The following is a 16,205-nucleotide window of genomic DNA, read 5'->3' on the forward strand; positions in this document are numbered from 1 at the left end:
CTAGCAAATCTCCCTGCCAGGATATTCGTCCTAGTCCTGCTAAGATGCAACCCATCCATCTTGTACAGGTCCCACCTGCCCCAGAACTGGTCCCAATGGCTCAGAAATATGATACCCTCCCTCCTACACCAGTTCTCCAGCCATGTGTTCAATCGCTCAAGATTACTGCTTTTGAGGTCCTGTTTTTTAATCTCCTTCCTCGCTCCCTATAATCTGCTTTCAGGACCTCATCCCCCTTCTTACCTATGTCATTGGTACCAATATGGACCATTAGCTATTCACCCTGCCCCAGAAGAATGTCCTGCAGCTGCTCCATAACATCCTTGACCCTGGCAGCAGGGAGGCAACACACCATCCTAGAGGCATGTTTACTGCCGCAGAAACACCTGTCTGTTCCCCTAACTAATGAATCTCCTATCACTACTGCTCTTCCACTCTTCTTCCTTCCCTCCTGTGCAGCTGAGCCACCTGTGGTGCCACAAACTTGGCTCTGACTGCACTCCTTTGAGGAACCATCACCCTCACCAGTATCCAAAATGGAAAACCGATTAGTGAGTGAGATCATATCAGGGGACTCCTGCACGACGTGTCTACTTCTCTTAGTCCGCCTGGCGGTCACCCATTCCTTATCTGCCTGCATGCTCCTAACCTGAATTGTGACCACCTCCCTAAATGTACTATCCACGTAGCCCTCTGCCTCGCGGATACACAACAGTGACTTCAGCCGCCACTCGAGTTCCAAAACCCAGAGCTCAAGCTTCTGCAGCCGGTGACACTTCCTGCAGATGTGTTTGTCCAGGAAACATGGTGTGTCTGTCACTTCCCACATGCCACAGGCTGTACATTCCACTCGACAGAGCTGCCCTGCCATACCTTAACTTTACAGACTATTTATTATAAGTAGAATAGTTTAGCAGCTGCTCACCAACCAGCTTTTTCCACTGCACTGAAGCACTAACCAAATACTGGAGGGTTAAAAAAGTCGGAAAATAAGTAGAAAAATGGATCACCTCCTCCCCCCTTCACCAAACTCGCCACTCACCAAACTTGAATCTCCACACTCAGCTTGCAATCTGCCCATCTCTGATTGTCCTTGAGAAAGTGGTGGTGAGCTGCCTTCTTGAACTGCGACAGTCCATGTGGTGTAGGTACACCCACAGTACTATTAGGAAGGGAGTTTCAGGATTTTGACCCAGCGATATTGAAGGAACAGCGATATAGTTCCAACTCAGGATGGAGTGTGGCTTGGAAGGGAACTTGCAGGTGGTGGTGTTCCCACACATCTGCTGCCTTTGTCCTTCTAGGTGGTAGAGGTCGCAGGTTTGGAATGTGCTGTAGAAAGAGCCTTGTTGAGTTGCTGCAGTGCATCTTGTAGATGGTACACACTGCTGCCACTGTGTGTTGGTGGTGGATGAAGTGAATGTTGAGGGTGGTGGATGGGGTGCCAATCAAGTGGGCTGCTTTGTCCTGGATGGTGTTGAGATTCTTGAGTGTTGTTGGAGCTGCACCCATCCAGGCAAGTGGAGAGTATTCCATCACACTCTTGACTTGTGCCTTATAGATGGTGGACAGGCTTTGGGGAGTCAGGAGGTGAGTTACTCACTGCAGAATTCCCAGCCTCTGACTTGGTCTTGTAGCTACAGTACTTATATGACTGGTCCTGTCCAGTTTCTGCTCAACAGTAACCCCAGGATGTTGATGGTAGGGTATTCTGCCTGAGAACATGGTGGAGGCAGGTTCAATTGAAGCATTCAAAAGGGAATTAGACAGTTAAATTTAAAGAAAGAATGTGCAGGGTAATGGGGAGAAGGCAGGGGAATGGAACTGAGGGAATTGCTCCATCGGAGAGCCAGTGCAGACACAATGGGCCAAATGGCCTCCTTCTGCACTGTAACGATTCTGTGATTCTCATCTTCCATGACAATGACACCAAGAGACCTCATCTACTTTTCTTTGTGTAGGGATCTTGTACATCCACCTTTGCAGGCTGACAAAGCCTCAGTCTAACATCTCACCTGAAGGACAGCACCTCCGATAATGCGGCACTCTCGGAGTGCTACCTAGATTGTACACTTAAGTCTTGGAATGGCGTTCCATCCCAATATTTTCTGACTCAGAGGCAAGAATGCCAGCACTGAGCCAATGCTGTCACATGTTGTGTTTCTTTATGACATAGACAGGCGACTGCTGCAAATAGACTCTCATAATTCAGGTACTTATAAATCAATCACACATTAATTATATAATTAAAAAAGAAAAAGACTGAACTAATATGACAGAGCATTGTAATGTAGTGGTTATGGTACTGGATTAATAACCAAGGGACCTAAACTATAATCATGGAATAGTTACAGCAGAGAAGTAGTTAATTCAGCCTGTCATGTCTGTGCCAGCTATCTGCAAGAGCAACTCATGACTCCCCTGCCCCCACCACCGCGGTTTCCCCCTAGCCCTGCAAATTTTTTCTCTTCAAGTGTTTATCCAATTTCCTTTAGAATGCCAAGTTTGAATCTGCCATCACCATACACTTAGGCAGTGCATTCCAGATCCTAACTTTTTCCTTATCTTGCCATTGGTTGTTTTGCCATTCACTTTAAATCGGTATCCTCTGGTTCTCAACCCTTCTGCCAATGGGAACAATTTCTCTCTATCTACTCTGTCTAGACCCTCCCCCCATGATTTTGAACAACTCTATCAAATCTCCTCTCAACCTTCTCTTCTCAAGCAGAACAATCCCAGCTTTTCCAACCTATTCACGTAACCAAAATCCCTCATCCCTGGAACCATTCTCGTAAATCTTTTCTGCATCTCTCTAAAACCTTCACATTGTTTCACATCCTTCCTAAAATGTGGTGCCCAGAATTGAATATAATACTCCAGCTGAGGCTGAACTAATGTTTTGTAAAGGTCCATCATAACTTTCTTGTTTTTGTACTCTATGCCTCTATTTCTAAAGCCTTTTTCACCACTTTCTCAACCTGCCCTGCCATCTTCAATGATTTTGCACATATACCCCCAGGTCTTTCAGTCCCCGCACCATCTTTAGAATTGTACCTGTTATTACCTCTCCTCGTTCCTCCTACCAAAATGTAGCATTTCTCACTTCTCTGCATTAAATTTCATCTGCCATGTGTCCACCCATTCTACCGCCAGACCATGTCCTCTTGAAGTCTATCACTAACCTTCTCACAGTTCATAATACTTCCAAGTTTTGTGTCCTCTGAAAATTTTGCAATTGTGCCCTTCAGGCCCAAGTCTAGGTCAGTAATATATATCAAGAAAAGCAGTGGTCCTAGTACCGACCCTTAGGGAACCCCACTATATACCTTCCTCCAGTCCGAAAAACAATCAATCCTTTCACTCAGCCTACTTTGTATCCATGCTGCCACTGTCCCTTTTATTCCATGAGCTTCAACTTTTTGGGCAAGCCTATTATGTGCCAATTTGTCAAACGCCTTTTGATAAAGAGGCAAACATGAGAAGCAGAATGCAGACTGGTTTCAATCTCACTTTGAAGTGCTGGAACCTGTTATAGCCGCTAAGCGCACTGCACTATTGAACGACAAGAAAGCCCCCAGCGAGCTAACATCCGTAGCACTTAAAGTAGCCAGAAGCGCTGCACAAGAACAGCCAGGCACTGTGCAAATGACAACTGGCAACACCTATGCAGTCATATTCAGCTGGCCTCCAACACCGGAACTATCAGAGAAATGTATGATGGCATTAAGAGAGCTTTTGGGCCAACCATCAAGAAGATCGCCCCCCTCAAGTCTAAATCAGGGGAAACGCTCACTGACCAACGCAAGCAAATGGACTGCTGGGTGGAGCACTACCTAGAACTGTACTCCAGGGAAAATTTTATCACTGATACCGCCCTCAATGCAGCCCAGTCTGTGCCAGTCATGGATGAGCTGGACGAACAGCCAACAAAATCGGAACTCAGTGATGCCATTGATTCTCTAGCCAGTGGAAAAGCCCCTGGAAAGGACGGCATTACCCCTGAAATAATCAAGAGTGCCAAGCCTGCTATATCTCAGCACTCCATGAACTGCTTTGCCTGTGCTGGGATGAGGGAGCAGTACCTCAGGACATGGGCGATGCCAATATCATCACCCTCGAGATGAACAAGGGTGACCATGGTGACTGCAACAACTACCGTGAAATCTCCCTGCATAGTTGGGAAAGTCTTCACTTGAGTCGTTTGAAACAGACTACAGAAGCTGGCTGAGCGTGTCTACCCTGAGGCACAGTGCGGCTTTCGAGCAGAGAGATCCACCATTGGCATGCTGTTCTCCCTTCGCCAGCTACAGGAGAAATGCCACAAACAACAGATGCCCCTCCACTTGGCTTTCATTGATCTCACCAAAGCCTTTGACCTCGTCAGCAGACGTGGTCTCTTCAGACTATCAGCAAAGATCGGATGTCCACCAACGCTACTAAGGATCATCACCTCATTCCATGACTATATGAAAGGCACAATTCAGCACAGCGGTGCCTCATCAGACCCCTTTCCTATCCTGAGTGGCATGAAACAGGGCTGTGTTCTCGCAACTACACTGTTTGGGATCTTCTTCTCCCTGCTGCTCTCACATGAGTTCAACTCTTCAGAAGAAGGAATTTTCCTCCACACAAGATCAGGTGGCAGGTTGTTCAACCTTGCCCTTCTAAGAGCGAAGACCAAAGTACGGAAAGTCCCCATCAGGGAACTCCTCTTTGCTGACGATGCTGCATTAACATCTCACACTGAAGAGTGTCTGCAGAGACTCATCGACAGGATTGCGGCTGCCTGCAATGAATTTGGCCTAACAATCAGCCTCAAGAAAACGAACATCATGGGACAGGACGCCAGAAATGCTCCATCCATCAATATCGGCGACCACGCTCTGGAAGTGGTTCAAGAGTTCACCTACCTAGACTCAACTATCACCAGTAACCTGTCTCGCGATGCAGAAATCAACAAGCGCATGGGAAAGGCGTCCACTGCAATGTCCAGACTGGCCAAGAGGGTGTGGGAAAATGGCGCATTGACACGGAGCACAAAAGCCCGAGTGTTTCAAGCCTGTGTCCTCAGTACCTTGCTCTACGGCAGCGAGGCCTGGACAATGGATGTCAGCCAATAGTGACGTCTCAATTCATTCCATCTTCTCAGCCTCCGGAGAATCCTTGGCATCAGGTGGCAGGACTGTATCTGCAACGCAGAAGTCCTCGAGGCGCCCAACATCCCCAGCATATACACCCTATTGAGCCAACGGCGCTTGAGATGGCTTGGCCATGTAAACCGCATGGAAGTTGGCAGGATCCCCAAGGACACATTGTACAGCGAGCTCGTCACTCAAATCAGACCCACTGGCTGTCCATGTCTCCGCTTTAAAGACATCTGCAAACGCGACATGAGGTCCTGTGACATTGATCACAAGTCGTGGAAGTCAGTTGCCAGTGATCGCCAGAGCTGGCGGACAGCCGTAATGGCGGGGCTAAAGAGTGACAAGTTGTAGAGACTTAGCAGTTGGCAGGAAAAAAGACAGAAGTGCAAGCAGAGAGCCAACTGTGTAACAGCCTCGACAACCAATTTTATCTGCAGCGCCTGTGGAAGAGTCTGTCACTCTAGATTTGGTCTTTATAGCCACTCCAGGCACTGCTCCACAAACCACTGACTACCTCTCGGCGCTTACCCATTGTCTCTCAAGACGAGGATGCCAAAGAAGAAGATCACCACTGTTCCCTAAGTGTTCCCCTTCTGACACTTCATCCACCTCATTCCCCAGAACCAGATCCTGCAATGCCTCCCTTCTTATTGGGCCGAAACATACTGATCAAGGAAATTCTCCTGAACATACTTCAGAAACTCTTCTCCCTCTCTGCCCTTTACACTATTACTATCCCAGTCTGTATTCGGATAATTAAAGTCCCCATTATCGCTACTCAATAGTTTTTGTACCTGTCAGTAATTTCCTTGCAAATTTTCTCCTTTAAAGTTTGAGAATAAAAAGCTAATATCACACCAAATGTGAAGGATGCTTAACTTCCTATGAACTTGCCTAACAAACCACTAAGTGGTACTAAACGACTGCTAAAAATAACAAGATAGTGGTCAAGAACAAGATCTATCACTACCTTCTCAGGGCATCTTGGGATAGGTAATAAATGCTAGGCTCACCAGTGATGTCCACATCCCAAGAATGTATTAAACAAATTGCACCTCTCCACTCCTTTACAGACTTAGTGACATGTGTTCCATTCGGTACCATCCAGCCAAACAGTATCACACTCACTGACCAGGTGGTCCACCTTTCATTCCATGGTGGTGTAAAGCCTTGATCTTCTCTCTGCTCCTGACAGGCTGCAATGCTCTCCATTCTTTTAAAGGATTATTACACTTGACTTGATTCTTAATGAAAGTGTCATTTTTGTTTGTTCTGAAATTGTTACAAAAAAGGTGTAGGAAAAGCACAAATTTAGGAAGATGGTCTTGAAGATTTCTGTAGCTTTTTGCAAAATATTCTTGTGGATTTTTAACCCCAAATTTGGCAATTAGGTCGCATGGTTGTTACATCTCTTGGTTGTGATGGTGGTTAAAGTTCTGTGTTAATATTGTTGATCATGTTTATTGTGTCTTTGAACCGCTGAGGTAAGTTCTAAAAGTTCTATAAAAGCTATTGTCTGAGGATCATGCTTTTGAAGTTTCACCAATTTTTACTACCATTTTTGAAGCCTCATCTTTTTGTTCACCTAAAATAGGATCTCTAGACCTTTCAGTGGCACAGAGTTGGCACTCTGATACACTGCAGCATGTAATAATAGCATGTTGTAAGTTATAAGCTATGATAAGTTACAGTTATCCAATCCCCTCCAGACATTCTTGCCACCCAGCAATATTACTAGATTTATTTAGCAGTCTTTGAGCTTTGGAAAAACTTGATTGATTGTTGAAATATTTGCAATCATCACGCTTTCTAAACGCAGGTGCTTTTTGATTTTACAAATGATCAATGTGCAATTTCCGATGAGCCCGCTATAAAGCAGCTCAGTGCTTTCAAAATTCACATTAGTGTAAGGAAAGGAATGTTACAATTAAAGTGTAATCAGTAATTTAGAGAAAAAGGAACAACAGATATGTTTGATACAGTGCTGCACAACAGACTTGTGAGCAAAGTTATAGCTCATGGAATAAAAGGGACAGTAGCAACATGGATACGGAATTGGCTGAGTGACAGGAAACAAACAGCAGTGGTTAATGTATATTGGGCTGGAGGAGGGTTTGTAGTGGAGTTCCCCAGGGGTCAGTGTTGGAACCCTTGCTTTTCCTGATATAAATGACTTAGACCTTGGCGTACAGGGTACAATTTCAAAGATGATACAAAACTTGGAAGCATTGTGAACTGTGAGGAGGATAGTGTAGAACTTCAAAAGGACATAGACAAGTTGGTGGAATGGGCAGACAGATGGCAGATGAAGTTCAATGCAGAGAAATGTGAAGTGATTCATTTTGGTAGGAAGAACATGGAGAGACAATATAAAATATAAAATAAAGGGTACAATTCTAAAGGGGGTACAGGTACAGAGGGACCTAATTGAGAACGCAGTTAATAAAGCATACAGTACCCTGGGCTTTATTAATAGAGGCATGGAGTACAAGAGCAAGGAGGTTATGTTGAACTTGTAAGACATTAGTTCAGCCTCAGCTGGAGTATTGCATCCAGTTCTGGGCGTCTCACTTTAGGAAGGATGTGAAAGCATTCGAGAGGGTGCAGAAAAAATTCACGAGAATGGTTCCAGGGATGAGGAACTTCAGTTATGAAGATAGATTGGAGAAATTGGGACTGTTTTCCGTGGAGAAGAGAAGGCTGAGAAGAGATTTGATAGAAGTATTCAAAATAATGAGGGATCTGGACAGAGTCGATAGGGAAAAACTGTTCCCACTTGTGAAAGAATCGAGAATGAGAGGGCACAGATTTAAAGTAATTGGTAAAAGAAGCAAAAGCGACATGAGGAGAAACTTTTTCACACAGCTATTGATTAGGGCCGGGAATGTACTGCCTGAGAGTGTGGTGGCGGCAGATTCATTTGAAGGATTCACCGCTTCTTAGGGGGTGAGGAGCAATTGGCTGGGGGTGGGGGTGGGGCAGAAAGCGGTGATGCCTGGAGCAAGCGGCCGGGGTGGTGGGGGGGTCGGGGGGAGGTTGCGGTGAGGTCGGGAGTCAATGGCTGAGGGAAGGCAGCGGGGAAAGCCAGGAGCGAGTGGCTGAGAGAAGAGCCGAGTGGCTGAGGGAAGGCAGTGGTGAGGTGGGGAGCGCACGCACGAATTAGTCCTGGCAAGCCAGGTGCTGCCGTAGGCTGCGCATACACAGCACCGTACTAGCAGAAAGAAACCGTTCTGCACATGTGCGCAGCTGGGAATGCACTGATGACATTAGCGCTTGGTGGGGAGCAAGCGGCAAACAGACGGGCGTGAGAGGGAGTGGCAAAGTGCAGTGGCAGGAGAGAGCAGGGTATTGTTGGGGGTGGGATGGAGGCGATGATCACAGCCATTGAGGGAATTTGGACTTAATTTGTTTTTTGTAATAAATTGAGCAGCGCCATCTTTATTACTGGCAGCTGCCTTGATGTTGCAGACAGTGGCGTTTCAATGTATGAGCTGTCAGCAAACGCAGCCCTTGTAGATTTTAAGCAAGTGAAAGGGGGGAGGGTGGAAAAAAAACTCTCCCAGGTTATTTGATTCCAGACTTACTCAAACCACAGGTTATTTTTAACAGTTACAGAATACAGTTTCTTCACTGGCAATAGAACACCAAGTATGTTTATTTGTTACACCTCAGACTGTAACAACACTGAGATCGATACCCTGACAAGAATATTTATCGAGGGTGCCAGAAAAATCCTTAATCCATCACCTTGATTCCTCACCAAAGAACCATTTGGAAGTTTTACTGCACAGTTTATGTCTAGAAGTTAACAATGGCCAAACTTGGCTCACTGAGCTATCTTACTTCTCCCAAATTATAATAACATTTACATTAGGATCCACATAAACTGCTTAGTGACTAAATTGAACCATTTCTGCCAATTACCAAAGAAAAAGACAGACACAAAGTCATGAACTTACAATTATTTATTAACCATAGATCATGGTAAGCAGCCTTTAAAAGTAAACATTGGGGTAGATTTTCATTTCAGTGTAGCCAACCAGGAGAGCCCAATGGCCACCTGTCTGTTCCTGCCAGCGGGAGGCCAGAGCCTCATTTCCATGCCACTGGCAACTCCCCAACCCAGCATTCCACTGCATCTTCCTTGGCCCAGTCGAGTGCATTATCAGGCAGCTCAGGTGTTGGTCCACAGACGGGTCCTGGGAGTGAGGCTGGAAATCATGGAGGGGAGAGAGTCTGGAGGTGATTGTGAAGGGGAGTGAACCTGGTCTGGCAGTAACCAGCAGCATTTCTGGGAAGTCAGGAAGGTAGCTCTACAAAACTATAGCCTAGAAACCTTTCTGGGCTGTTTTTTGGAACAGTCATGAGCGAAGGACCACTCATAAAGTTGCTCAGTGCCAGGACATGATGAACACTCCATCCACAGGTCCCAAAAATTGAAATCAGCGTCCTAAGTATGTCATAATTTGAATAATCAAATCCAATCACCGGAAATAGGTGCTGTAGTCACCCAAGGAAATGCCCCTTTAAAAACAGCAGCAGCTGTTAATGGGCAGTAGGTCTTACTGACCACATTTTGAGGCTATTACTGCCTCATTAACACTGATTTGGCCAAGTTAATATCAGCGACATTGAGCATGCAAATAATTAGTGTGTGGGGTTGATCATGAATGGAAATAAATGGAATGGCACAGCACATAAGTACTGTATGGAAGATGGAGAAGGTGCATGATTAGACTGAATTTTAGCATCAGTCTAAAAATCTTAAATTCATATGGAAAAGAGAAAGCACAGCAAAAGAGCTGGAAAAGCATACAAGGAAAAGAATCATAGTGAACTTCAAAATGCTGGAAAGGGGTCAGAAATCCAAATTTTACTCGTGGTAGTACCCTAAGCGCCCTTCAAAAAAAATCAGTATTATTCTATCAGAAGTCATTTTCACCTTTAATAATTTCCAATTCCATCACTGCAAAAATTACACTTCTGAGTACTATATTATATCGTTTTTCCCTTATAATACTTATGGAAGATTGGATATAGCTGCAGCTTAAAGCATGACAAGTTCAATTCCTGCTGAACTCCTATCTATCCTTTTATAATAACATATGTTAGGCCATGAGGTTTCATTTTCACAGTAAATCAAAATGAATTCTGGAAGGTGATCGTTAAACACAAATAAAAATCCTAAAATTCCATGTAATAAAAACGTAACATATTTAGTCATGTTGAGACAGTGACATAGTCAGGATTGGTTTTCAGTTGTGTGTTCTTCTTTCAAATTGTCAATTTTCTTTGGCCTCTCAGCTTTTCTGAAGTAGTCACTTTTTCTGAGGTTGGCATGCACACACTGGATGAGGTGAATGTCACATGACCAAATTGGGAGTGCAATGGCATGGGCCCATTTCTTGAAGTGGTGTTGCTAGGTTTATTTGCACATGAATTCATTTGTAGGTGAATGATGAACAAGTGAGTCGGATTCTATGATCAGGTGTGCAACAATACTATAAACTACATTTGGCTGAGGTATCACTGGTTTCACTCAGATTATACTGGGCAAGTACATTTTAAGTAAACAGAACAGAGGCAATTTTCAAGGCAGTATGATGAATGGGGACTGAGAAATCGGTTGCATGTTTAATGCAGCTACTGGTATGTAAAATAAACTCACTTAAGCACAAGAACGATGCCGAATAAGTACCATGCAAAATTCCACATCTTCGGTCCACAGCACATAAAACCTGGCGGATGTGTTGTTGCAGGGCCTTTCCTGTTAAAGTAAGCTATTTAAAGTGTTCCTGTTGCTCGTTAAAAAAAAAATGTATTTTCAAACATATTTTGTTCTATGCTTTAGTTGATCTTAATGAATAGCCCTATACTTTGGATTTTTGCCAATCTGAACAAATACTCATTTTTTTTTTACCATCACCACAATGGGAAGGTGCAGCCCTTTAACAGTTGCTGTGTTGTTGGATTCAACCCCCATCCCACACACACACAAACACACACACTTCCCCCTGCCAATTGTAGTTAGACCAAGCTCCCTGGGCATGTTTTGGAATTGGTAGCAGCATATTGAAATTGAGTAGAGGGATTTGCATCTCAAAATGGTTTCACAGGTTGGCGCAACATCGAGGGCCGAAGGGCCTGTACTGCGCTGTAATGTTCTAATTAATTAATTAAATGTATGAATTGAGGCAATTGTGTCTGTCTGCAATGAGCTTAAGTTGTCCAACTTAAGTTTTCCCTTGGCCATCCTGCTGAAGTGCAAGTGTGACATCAATTCCAGTTTTAACAATCACCTTCAGTCACACTGTTGGTGAACCATTTTCCTTCATTCGCTAATGTTAGCATGCTAACAGGGGAAACTACTTTATGCTCGTACTGACCTACTGACACCCTAGAATAATTTTATCTGCTTTGAATTAGAGTCTAAGCAATTCTGGAGCTGCTGCAGAAGAGAATAGCAAATGCAAAGGTGAAATCTAAAATTTCAGGCTCTCTGGTAGTCTGGTGTCCCCTAGATACAATGTTGAAATCTGGATAGAGAATTGTATTTGTGAGTACATTTTTCAAATGTGATATTAGCAAAAAAGTTAATGGGATGAGTTCTGCTTTAAGTACATGGTAGATATTTAAAGTTTTCATATAAATGGTGATCGAACTGTACATTTTAGATATAACTTCACTATATATTTTCTTTTAAAATACGCGAGATACTTTTCAAAGAATAGGAAATAACTTGTACTTATACAATGCTATTTGCATCCTCATAATGTCTCAAATTACTTCACAGCCTATGAAATACATTTGAATTGTAGTCACTGTTGTAATGTAGGGGAATGTGGCAACCAAATTACACACAATAAGATTCACAAACACCAATGAGATAAATGAGCAGATAATCTGTTTAAGTGGTGGTGGTTAAGGAGACCCTGAGAACTCTCCTGTTCTTCTTCAAATAGTGACATGGAATCATTCCCATTACATCCCCAGTGTCAGCCTATATTACATGCTAAAGTCTCTACAGCGGACCTTGAGTCCTCAATCTTCTTACTTAGAGGCAAAAGTGCAATCACTCAGCCCAAGACAATACTTATAAGGTATTAAAAGGTGAATCTGATATTGATCCAAATAAGTCTTTGGTATCAGAACTCCTAATATGGTTTATATTTTGTTCTACCAACTGCAGCATATATGAACAATGGTTACGGAGACACATGCCTCTGCAGACGACCTTTCCAACAACTAATACACCAATAGGGCACAGCCGTGACTATTACATGGTACCTTTCATTCCAGTCTACAGAAATATTGAATTCTTTGTTTCAACAAGAGAGCTGGGATATGATTATGATTACTTGGTTGAATCAGGTGAGATGCATTTCCTTAAAGAGCTTTCAATATTATACAAGTTATTTTCTGTGAGATAAAATATCTATGTTTAAACTATAGAATTAGTTCTGTGATTCAGTCCTCCCATGGAAAGAAAGAAAGGCCCTCTATTTACTCAGTGCTCCACATCTTTATAACCAAGTGTTTTAGAACCAATTAATTATTTTTGAAATGTAGTCTTTTTTTTGTCAGCAAATACAGCTGCCAATATTGCACATGGCAAAATTCCAAAAACAGCAGGGATGAATGCCCAGTTAATCTGTTCTTTTGGTGTTGTTGATTGAGGAATAAATATTAGCCAGGGCATCAGGAGAATTCCCCTACTCCTATTTGAATAGGATGTGTTATGTCCACCTGAGGGAATAGTTGGAACCTTGATTTAATGTCTCATGTGAAAGATAACATCCCTGGCGATGCTGTAATTCCTCAGTGTTGCAGTGCAGTGACAGGCTACATTATGTTCTGATGTTCGTGCTACCACTGAGTCAAACTGATAAACAGGTAGGAGCAGCTTGGAAGATGGTGTTATCTTTCGGCATGAAGCCACTTGCTTTTCAGCAAGCCACCTGTCTCAAGTAACTACAGAGATATGAAGTGTTGACTCTGTTTCTCTCTCCACAGATGCGGCCGGACCTGCTGAGTATTTCCAGCACTTTCTGTTTTTAGTACAGATGTGTTATATTGACCTAGGGAGTCATTGCAACAATACCCATGACACATGTAGTTGTCATCATCTGTCTGCCTATCATAAGGACATATTAGACCACCTCCATCCTAACAGGCAGACTTGGATACCCACTAGATAGCCACCTCACTGTCTTCTTCCATCGGGAAAACACTTAGAAGGAGGATACAGTTCAGAAATAGAAGACACAAATTGTAAACAGCTACCAAGAAGAAGTAACAGTGTTTTATTTAGAAACTTAGAGAAACAGGTGAAGGCTGTTTAGCCCCTTGAGCCTGTTCTGCCACCATTCAATGATATTATGGCTGTTCTGTGACTTAATTCCATCCATCTGCCTTTATCTCATATCCCTTAATATCTTTGGTCAACAAAAATCTATCAATCTCTGATTTAAAATTAACAATTGATCTAGCATCAATTGCCATTTGTGAAAGAGGGTTCCAAAGTCCACCACCCTTTGTGTGTACTAGTGTTTCCTTACTACACTCCTGAAAGGTCTAGCTCTAACTTTTAGGCTATGCCCTCTAGTCCTCGCTTCCCCAAGCAGCAGAAATAGTTTCTCTCTGTCTATCCTATCAGTTCCCCAATATATCTTGAAAGTTTCAATTAAATCACCTTAACCTTCTAAATTCCAAAGAATACAAATCTACTTTGTATAATCGCTCCTCAAAATTTAGGTCTCGGTATTATTCTAATAAATCTACATTGCAGTCCCTCCAAGGTCAATATATCCTTCCTAAGGTGTGGTACTCAGAACTTCTCACAGTTCTTTGCTGGCATGACAGGTACCAGCAGCTCACTCAAAAAATGTTAACAAGGTCCATGGCCCAATTCTGGGCAGGCCTCAGGCCTCCTTTGGGCTGTATTCTGTAGACGTGCTGCTGGGTATGGACCCAAAAATAGGCCATAACCAAATTCCAACCCTTTGAATCTAAAATGAAAGACTTGCTTTTATATAGTGCCTTTCACAACCACCAGACGTCTCAAAGCACTTTACACCCAATTAAGTACTTTTGAAGTGTAGTCCCAATTGTAATGTAGGAAATGTGGCAGCTAATTTGTGCACAGCAAGCTCCCACAAACAGAAATGTGCTAATGACCAGATAATCTGTTTTTTATTATGTTAATTGAGGGATAAATATTGGCCAGGCCACCAGGGATGACTCCCCTGCTGTTCAAAATATACACAGATATTTTCATGCGTCTCAGTCAATGCTGTTACATTAAATCTTTCAAACAACTATTTCAGTTCCTTCTCAAACTCTAAACTTCATGCAATGCTTATGTATGTTTTTATTCATTTATGGGATGTGGAAATTGTTGGCAAGACGAGCATTTATTGCCCATCCCTAATTGCTCTTGAGAAGGTGATGGTGTGTCATCTTCTTGAATTACTGCAATCCGTGTGGTGAAGATACTTCCACAGTGCTCTGTAACAGTATGTGTAAGATGCAATTAATGATTGAAGAAGTAAATGCTTAATTAATGGACTGTAGTTTCAAAGTTTTCTAAAGTACTTTATCATGTTGAAACACTAAACTTACAGGGCCAGAGTGTCGGCCAATTTGTTCAAGATTTAAATGTATTCTTAGTATGAAATGAGATGGGCTTCTTGCCTTCTTTCCCCAAATAATTCAAGACTATGAAAGTTATGTAAGGGTTAACATATAATAGGGTTAGATAACAAGCCGTAAGAGCAAAGATAATGAGTTCATAAATGTGTTCTTAACACTCAATGCCTTGCTACTCATTTCTTATAGTTCAGCAGTAATTCAGTATAAATTCTGCAGACTGGGAAACTATGAAAAAGTCAGGGCTGCTTTCAACCTGTGTTTGTCTTTGATACTTTTTAACAGGTGTCTTTTTTCCTTCTTGTATGTTTCAGTACCACCTACAATTCAGGAAGTTCTTGCCCCCTATCTACAAGAAGCCAAGCAGATCTGGCCTTGGCTGTTGAGTGCCGCAGTGGTTGGTTGCTTGGTGACAGCACTATTTAATTGTATTATTCTACAGGCATGTCAGAAGAAGAGGAAACAAGTCTCCACCTTTGAGGAGAGGCAGCCTCTGCTCAATGGCCGTGATGAGTACCAGAGTGCAACCTACCAAACAGCTATGTGAATTGCCAGTTCAACACTGGATTATTGATGCATGCAAAAATGCTATTATGAGATGACTATTATAATCTACTTGATGCTATAATACACTGAGCTCCCACCACAAACACTATCAGACTTAAGTACAAGATATATAGGCGTTGTCTAATATTAGAGACCTTTCTGAAACAGCTAGGAACAATCCAGTACCTCATCATACTGGCCCCTTAGATAATCTTTCCCAATATGCTTATCTCCAGGTCAACCCTCTAATGGGTCAAATATTACTGCAGCGGGGAATCTAATGGCATCTGCCATTAGCTAGACTTACCCTTGTACATCTAGGTTTTTAAATTTTTACATGGCAATTGGTTACATTGGATTTTTCTCTCTCCAAAAGGTGATATATTGGATATTTCCCTTTTGTGCAATTAAACTTTATTGATATTTGATAAGTACTTTTGTGAGGAGGAATTTCCAGCTACTTACAACTGATTAAAAATTAAGATCAACAAATTAGGACCCGCTTGGCTTCCGGAAGCAAAGATATAATTAGATTCATTGAGGAGAGGCAAAAAAAATGACTATTGCACAGAGGAATTTAGTGGATGCCAGGCTGAAAAGGCGAGGGGAACCATGCCTTGGCCCTTTGGAGCACCCCCCCCGCCTCCACCACCCTCCCCCACCCGGGCGCAAATGAATGGCACTTGGGCAATTAGTAGCCCTGCGCCGGGGTACCCGTCCCTTTGAGGAGGGGTATATATCTCCAAGAGATGCTGGCCAATCAGAGGCCAGGAGCCATGGCCACTGCCAGTACTACAGCAGCCCTGGGACCAGGACCATCACTGCAGCCCCAGACCCTAGGTAAGTGTGATGGGGTCGCCGAGGCCA

At 43.1% G+C, this 16,205-nt stretch overlaps 1 protein-coding gene across 1 annotated transcript in view; it reads left to right on the plus strand.

Moving 5' to 3' along the window:
- tyr (tyrosinase) overlaps positions 1 to 15,385 on the plus strand; it is an 82,887-nt gene extending 67,502 nt beyond the window's left edge. Inside the window, exons 6-7 of the mRNA XM_068034422.1 lie at positions 12,334 to 12,515; positions 15,107 to 15,385. Coding sequence (XP_067890523.1) covers positions 12,334 to 12,515; positions 15,107 to 15,339 — 415 coding nt within the window. The 3' untranslated portion in view covers positions 15,340 to 15,385. The remainder of the gene's footprint in view (positions 1 to 12,333; positions 12,516 to 15,106) is intronic.
- Positions 15,386 to 16,205: the final 820 nt, after the last annotated feature.

Source organism: Heterodontus francisci, chromosome 6 (genome assembly GCF_036365525.1).
Source record: "Heterodontus francisci isolate sHetFra1 chromosome 6, sHetFra1.hap1, whole genome shotgun sequence".
In the NCBI taxonomy this organism is placed as follows: domain Eukaryota; kingdom Metazoa; phylum Chordata; class Chondrichthyes; order Heterodontiformes; family Heterodontidae; genus Heterodontus; species Heterodontus francisci.